General features: G+C 35.2%; 1 protein-coding gene across 1 annotated transcript; it reads left to right on the top strand.

Moving 5' to 3' along the window:
- Positions 1-3,333: 3,333 nt before the first annotated feature.
- On the top strand, positions 3,334-5,164 carry LOC121789832. The gene is made up of 2 exons (XM_042188185.1): positions 3,334-4,073; positions 4,887-5,164. Exons 1-2 carry the CDS (start codon positions 3,664-3,666, stop codon positions 5,008-5,010), a joined length of 534 nt encoding a protein of 177 aa, XP_042044119.1. The 5' UTR covers positions 3,334-3,663; the 3' UTR covers positions 5,011-5,164.
- The last annotated feature ends 2,547 nt before the right edge of the window (positions 5,165-7,711 follow it).

The raw sequence follows: 7,711 nt of genomic DNA, 5'->3' as shown, positions 1-7,711 counted from the left end.
TGGTGAATTTTGTCTGAGATTTTTGGCTTTGCTCGTTAACTAGCCTGACTTCGAGCACTTTTATGTATAGAAACTGAAACTAAGATGTTTTTTCTATCACCATACTTTTAATATGTTGAATTTAATAAAGTTACTTTATTTTCCTTATCAAATAGAGTTATTATGCTAAGTACCAGTAGTATAAATCTTGTCACATTTTCACAAGATTATATTATTATCGAATTCTTCTTAAAAGACATTGTTTAGAGATAATATATATTTTAATTCTTATGTTTAGAATTTTAATCATATAATTTTTTCTACTTATTTTTTTATTCTTGAATTTATATATTAAATTACGACCCAATCTCCCTGACTTCAATGTGGCTTTTTCATAAGCTTTCAATATTTTGTTGTGTCACACCCTGAAATATTATATCGAGTCTAATTTATTTAAAAATTAGAACGATTGATCCACTCACAAAAATTCAATGTTATATGGCGGCTCAACGCCAAGATGTTATTTTCTTGGTTTATAAATTAAAGGCTGAAAACCTTCCACTCATATGTATGTATATAACCTTTTCACCAAATTTGAATTTTGTGTATATATAATTTCGTACATATGTGTATATACTAGTAGCTCGTCACAATCATTACCAATAACTTTCACTTTCATATAATTTTAAATAATAATATTGGTAACGTTAATGACTGTCGTGGCACAATTTTCAACTGTCCTTTCCATCATCCAATAAAACTCTATATTCTTATTTTCATTGTCGTATATGTGAGCCTTCATTGTTTTTACTCATTTAATATAAATTCGTTTCTTTAAAAGATTTACAAAATGGATATATTTAGACCCGCTTAGAGAGTTAGAGTCACATGTGTATAATACCAAAAAAACGATTTATTTCCAAGGAATTATGTCAATAAATTGTTTTACTCAATTTATGATACTTAATCTTAAGAATCAAGAAGAGACCTCACATTCGAATTTAAAATATTGGACACTTTGGTTGGCCAAGCTTTTTCAAAAATTTAATCATTTATTGCATTATAACACGTATGCTGTGTGTATTAATGATTATCAATATGTAGCATATGCATTTTAATAAAATGAAGTCGGTGAGCATGATGAGACGAACATCGATCTCTCGCAACCAATAATAATTCAATTTAATTTCGAATTGTTTTATATTCTTATTTTTTTTAAGATGAATTATTAGAGACACATATAGTTGCTACTACTATTTTAGTAGGGTGGGAGATTGATTTCGAATTATATTATAAGTTCGTCAAATGTATCAGGCTATCATGAAGTAAAATAAAATTTTATTTGATTTAGTATTATAATTGGATGAATTTTTACAATTGTATCATAATCTATGTAAAATTACACGCAGCTGGATAGATGTTGATTAATTTGGTTATAACTTATTAAGAACGTATAGTCTATGTGTTAGGATCGTCGACTGCAACATTAGTTTGATATTGTCCGCTTTAGGTCAAGTCCGCACGGATTTGTTTTTGGATCACTCCCAAAAGGCCTCAAACTAATTGGGGTTGGACAGGAATTATATACACCTTCCAACTTCCCTCACTCATCCGATGTGGGACGAGTTTGTACCCCAACAAACCTCCCCTCAAACCGAGACCACATCGGGAACGCAGTTGACACGAACATGGGTCGTTCCAGCCCTTGCCCCTGGGTCATCCTGGGCCCGACTCTAACCCAAGTCCTTCAGGGCCCGACCCTAACCGGGGCTCATCCAGGCACAACCCATAGCCACCTGGGCTCTGATACCACTTGTTAGGATCGTCGACTGCAACATTAGTTTGATATTGTCTGCTTTGGGTCAAGCCCGCACGTATTTGTTTTTGGGTCACTCCCAAAAGGCCTCAAACTAATTGGGGTTGGACAGGAATTATATACACCTTCCAACTTCCCTCACTCATCCGATGTGGGACGGGTTTGTACCCCAACAAACCTCCCCTCAAACCGAGACCACATCGGGAACGCAGTCGACACGAACATGGGTCGTTCCAGCCCTGGCCCCTGGGTCATCCTGGGCCCGACCCTAACCCAAGTCCTTCAGGGCCCGACCCTAACCGGGGCTCATCCAGGCACAACCCATAGCCACCTGGGCTCTGATACCACTTGTTAGGATCGTCGACTGCAACATTAGTTTGATATTGTCCGCTTTGGGTCAAGCCCGCACGGATTTGTTTTTGGGTCACTCCCAAAAGGCCTCAAACTAATTGGGGTTGGACAGGAATTATATACACCTTCCAACTTCCCTCACCCATCCGATGTGGGACGGGTTTGTACCCCAACACTATGGCTATATGCATTAATGAAATTTCACAACATACGACTTCCATATTAAAAAACAAACTATTTAAACAATAGTGAAAAATGATACTACTACTATAAATTATAGTAATATTTATTTGCGGAAAAAATATCGCAACGAAATATCCTTATAGTCCACTATATATAAGCGATATTAACATGCCTCATGTTGTGGCATGATTAACACTAGAGAAATACTATAAGATGTAAGAAATAAATAAGACTTGATGAGTCAAACTAGCTATATCCATTTAGCAAAAGAAAAATATATCCTACATCCCTACCAAATAATAAAATGAATGTAAAACTAATTTCAATACACGTACAAAATATTTCAAAAGAAAAACATAATAAGTGTCTTTATTCGTGAATCAAGAATCGTGCAATATTGAACTATAACACATTATTTTCGTAGAATTACATAATCTTTTACCATAATTTTTTTGTAAAAGTCAAGTGTAACAAAATACTAGTACATTGTTACACGATTTCATGCAGTTTAAATTTTGTAATAGTGTCATTGTTACACAAGCATAAATCGCATAATACATTACAAATATATTGAATTTATTTTAACATAATTAATATAAATTTTTCTATAATTCTATTTTAACAAACGCTTTTATTAAAATAAGATATTACTCCCTCATAAACAATCTTTAGAAATGAAGCTAATGACAAAACTCCAAACTCAATCTTTTTCCTCCACGAAACCTAAAGTAAAAACAAATTTTAATGCCACACAAAACAGACAAAACCCAGAAAAACAGGGTATAATCATCGCCCCACTAATCTAGAAACGCTTGACTTTTCATTATTAACATTTTTAATATCCCTCAACCAATAAAATAAAATAATAGTACTAATACTAAATAAATAAATAATCAAAATATTTTTTTTTCAAATAAAATTTAATTTAAAAAAAAGTGACAATTGGACCTACATCTATTGAATAACAATCCCACCACAACCACCTCTTCTTCTTCTTCCCAAAATTCCCTCAAATTCTTCAAACTCAAAAAAAAATCTGCAATGAACGATCCAAGATTCGACCTTTCCAAATCCAACGATCACAATTTCAATCCCCAAATCGAAAACCGCTGCATCAACAGCGCATCAATCGATCACGAATTCGTCCAATTCCGGCCGAATTTCCAGACCTCCGACGACGATTCCGGCGCGTGCTCGCCGCCGCTGTGGAAGAGCAGCCCGAGCACGCCGTCGGAGCCGCTCCTCAGCCACCACCACTACCGCAACCTTTCTCCGGCGGCGAGGCTGCAGGCCATCGCGAGGGGGCAGAGGGAGCTCATGGAGATGGTAAAAACATGCCGGAATCCTCCTACGAGCTGTCGCTGAAGGATCTGGTCGAGCACCACCGGATTGAGGCCCACGCGCCGCCGCCGGAGGAATCGCCGGCGAGAGTGAGGAGGCAGGAGAGCAAGAGGAGTATGTCGAGGAGCGGGAGCTTGAAGGTTGAGAGCAGAGGGGTTTTTTTGAATATGGTGTTGCCGTTTTCGTTGCCGGCGAAGAAGAGGAGTGGTGTTGATCGGAGTTTTAGTAGTGGGAGGGTTTTGCCGGCGAAGGGCGGCGGCGGTGGGGAAGGGGATTGGTGGAGGAAGAAGGTTAGTCGGTCGAGTGAGAGTGATAGTAGCAGGATGAGCGTTAATAGCGGCGGCGGCAGCAGCAGAAGCAGCAGCGCTGGCAGCAGTAGCTGCCGGAGCTTTGGCGCCGGCAGGTATGTTGGCTTATTTCCTTTTCAGTTTCTTTGGTATTGGACATTTTCTTGGTATTGGTCAATTGTCGGGAATATATTATTGATGTTTTTCAACAACGTAACACGGTAACGCCGTTTTATAGATGGACAACATTGTTTAACTCACTGTGTAACGTTATGATTTCGCCAAAAATTGGTGTGCCGAAAAATTCGCCTAGTTTTTGTAAATTGTGCTCGACCAACAATTTAAAAAATAAGCTGAAAATAATTATGTTTATATTTCTTCGCAATTATCTCACGACAGAAGCTATATTCCATGAAAAATGGATTATATTGGAGTAGGGTTGTTTTAGTGTACTAAGTAATTTACGGTAATACTAATAACTTTTAATATTGTGTACTAAAATTATCAACACAAAGATTATACTAATATCAATGCAACATGTAAATTTAAATATCCACACAAAGACATAAGTTTATCAACACAAGAAGATTGATAAATTTATACCTATGTGTTGATATTTTTAACATACAAAATTGATATTTAGTTATTACTATAAAAAGTTAGTATTTGATCACACACCTATTAGGGTATGTTATAAACGTGATGCCATTTTTCTCTATGAATTGAACACCAAAAAAATCATGAAATTTAGATTCATTTCCTGATTTGTGGAATAACTACAAACAAATAAAAACTGTATGCATGATTTTTCCTTCCTGATTTTAAAGTCGTGGATCGGATTAGAATTTGCACTTATTTTTGTCCAGTTTGTTTATGTGATTGTTGAAATGCAAAGGGGTTGTCTGAAACATATGTTTATTTTGATGCAGGAAAAGGAACGATTATCAAACAGGCTGCTGGCCCTTTTTCGAGCCAAAAACAATAAATCAACAGAGTAGAAGAGCGAGGGATTTGTACATTCATGAAACCGATATTATTCTGTTTTGTTTGTAATCGAGACTCAATTTGTGTCAATTGTAATAATCCTTTGTTGTCAAAATTCCAAGTTGAATAGTGCTGCTGTTAATGAACCATAATTTAACATCACACAATAACACATTTGTTGCAGTCTCATCTACATTATAAAGGATGCTTTTTCGACGAAATATGTCTTAATTGAGGGTATTCTGTTGCAATTTGTCTTGTTTCAGTGTTGTAAGTTTCATTTAGTACATGAACAATAAAATTATCTTGCTTTGATACTACGTTCCCACGTCGATATTTCATGATAAATGCCAAATGCATATAATAATACCAAATAGAGTTTATGTCACCGAGCTTAGTAATATGGGCTTGTAACCCAAGTGGGGATATAAAGTGGTTGAATGTAGGGGCGAACTATGTGGCTGAGCTTTGGAATGCTGATTATGGCCTTCCTGTTCCAAGCTGGGAGTTGGCTATGGGGTCTGTGCGAAGACATGGGTTTCTTGGCCGTGGAGTTAGGCTGGGAGTTGGGCTATGGGGTCTATGTGAAGACATGGGTTTCTTGGCCGGGGAGTTGGGCTATGGGGTCTGTGCGAAGACATGGGTTTCTTGGCCGGGAGTTGGGGCCTCGTATTTAACAATACGAGCAATCATAGCAGCCTCATATGTAGCATGCCTACAACATTTCATAGCAAATCTATTACGTTGAGCAGAATTGAGTTTGACAAGAATTGTTTAGCTAACACAAGTGTGTTACATAAAAACTCAAATTTGCATACCGCCAGAAAAAGAAGAAATATAACGTACGATTCACTTTGGTATTCCAAGTGAGATTCTCTGTGCGTGTAATTCTCGATTTCTATCAATGTCAGCTATTTTTGACCTAGGACGATCAGTTTCATTGTCCACATCCGGCTTGAGATCTGATAATTTGGCCCGCATGGCCTCCTGTCATCAAGACACAAAGAATTAGGATAGAACAGTAAATTTAACGAACAATTAGAATAGAACTTACACACCATTGCAATACGCTGATGATTGTTCCTTAGCACAGAGACCGCACCTTCAGCTAATCCAGCTTTATCCATTAGTTGATAGCGTTGCATTTCTTCTTCAGAATGGTCGTGATTGTATGATCTCTGACATGGTATGATTACTATCAAGCTTGAGATATAAAAAATAAGTAGAAATATGTGGATATTAACCTTCCAAAAGGTTATATTTATAGGCCAAAAAGGAACCATAAAACTCTTCTAAAACCTTTCAAATTTCCCATTAGGATAAAAATAAAAGAATACTTTCTCAAATTTCTCAAAATTAAAGCCTATATACCTTATGATGAACGGCTGATTGCCTTGTTTTGCATCTCAAGAGTTGTTATCTCGTGGCATTAATTTGATGAATTAGTATATGAATGTATTATTCGAAACCCCTCCCCTCCCCTCGCATCTCTTTAATAATATGAGTTGTGATTTTATGCATGATATGTAAATTGAACGGTATAATAATTCAATAAAAAGTATAAATTTAATTAAATTATAATTTCTAATTAAAAATGACATTTTTGTAAATATTTTCAAACTCCTCATTCATAATATCAAAATAATAGGAGTCGTACGAAAATATAAATGATATTGTCACCTATTTTATTTATTCATAATATCAAAATAATTAGTGCGAAAAATATTATAAGTATCGCGCGTGGATGTACACTAGTTATGTATAATACACAAATCTAGATAATTTATTTTCTGTCAGACAACAACGAAAAATCATATCTAAGCCTTTTTTATTTATATTATATTTATAATTCTATATTTATATTTATGTTTATTTTATATGAATATATACATCTGTACAAATTGAATTTTCATTTAATTAACTATAGTCTACAATCTTTATTTTTTTGTCTAAAAATCTGCTAATAGAAGCATAAATGTTAAGGATTAGGTTTTGAGCTAGGGCTAGGGTTTAAGAATACCTTTATTTGAGATCCAAGTCCAATAAGCAGACAACTCTAGCTTTTCTTACAATAGTTCACAGCGCGCCTCTCACCTTCTCTGCCATACTCCCGATTTTTGTCTTCTTTCCCTCAAATCTTAATGTTTTTGTTTTCTCTCGCCAGCTCTCTTGTCTAAATTTTGTATTTTCCAGAGCAATCAGTTTATCTGATAACTCGATTGGAAATGGCTTTTTTATATTTCTTTATATCTATTGATTTTGTATAGCATCTTTTGTTTTTGCCTCTATCAATTTTAGTGAGGGTTTTCACAGAGGATTTCTATCACATCCTCAAAACCATCACCGATATCACCCCGGAACTACTTTTGTATTAAGACTTATCGGTCTTAGATCTACAAAAAATTGTTCACACCAATAGCATAACAATGACACGTGTCTTTGTAGCAAGAATGGTTTTAATTTTCGAAAATTATTGTCTTATGAGTTTGTCGGTCAACACAAATTTGAATAGAGTATAAAGACTGGTGCTAAATGGCCACATTATGGCCAGTCATAATATTAAAAAATATTAAAATTCTGTGTAATTAATGTACAGTTTATGAAATTATTAGATGCATTATGCATAGATAGTACTACTTATGTAGAAGTAAAATAAATTGTAAGGACATTATATTTATAAATATTATTAAGTGACACAATATACTTCTACGAACAAAATTGCAAGGAGTCTTATGTTATAAACAAATTCTCAATTTAAGTATATGATTCA

Source organism: Salvia splendens, unplaced genomic scaffold (genome assembly GCF_004379255.2).
Source record: "Salvia splendens isolate huo1 unplaced genomic scaffold, SspV2 ctg350, whole genome shotgun sequence".
In the NCBI taxonomy this organism is placed as follows: Eukaryota; Viridiplantae; Streptophyta; class Magnoliopsida; order Lamiales; family Lamiaceae; genus Salvia; species Salvia splendens.
Note: the sequence above shows the minus strand (reverse complement) of the source record. Positions and strands in the feature narration are given on the sequence as shown.

What these genes read in the sequence shown, in the direction of transcription:
- LOC121789832 (XM_042188185.1), top strand. Translation starts at nt 3,664, where the DNA reads ATGCCGGAATCCTCCTACGAGCTGTCGCTGAAGGATCTGGTCGAGCAC. An exon ending in CGGAGCTTTGGCGCCGGCAG is followed by an intron (nt 4,074 to 4,886) that starts GTATGTTGGCTT and finishes ATTTTGATGCAG; the next exon opens with GAAAAGGAACGATTATCAAA.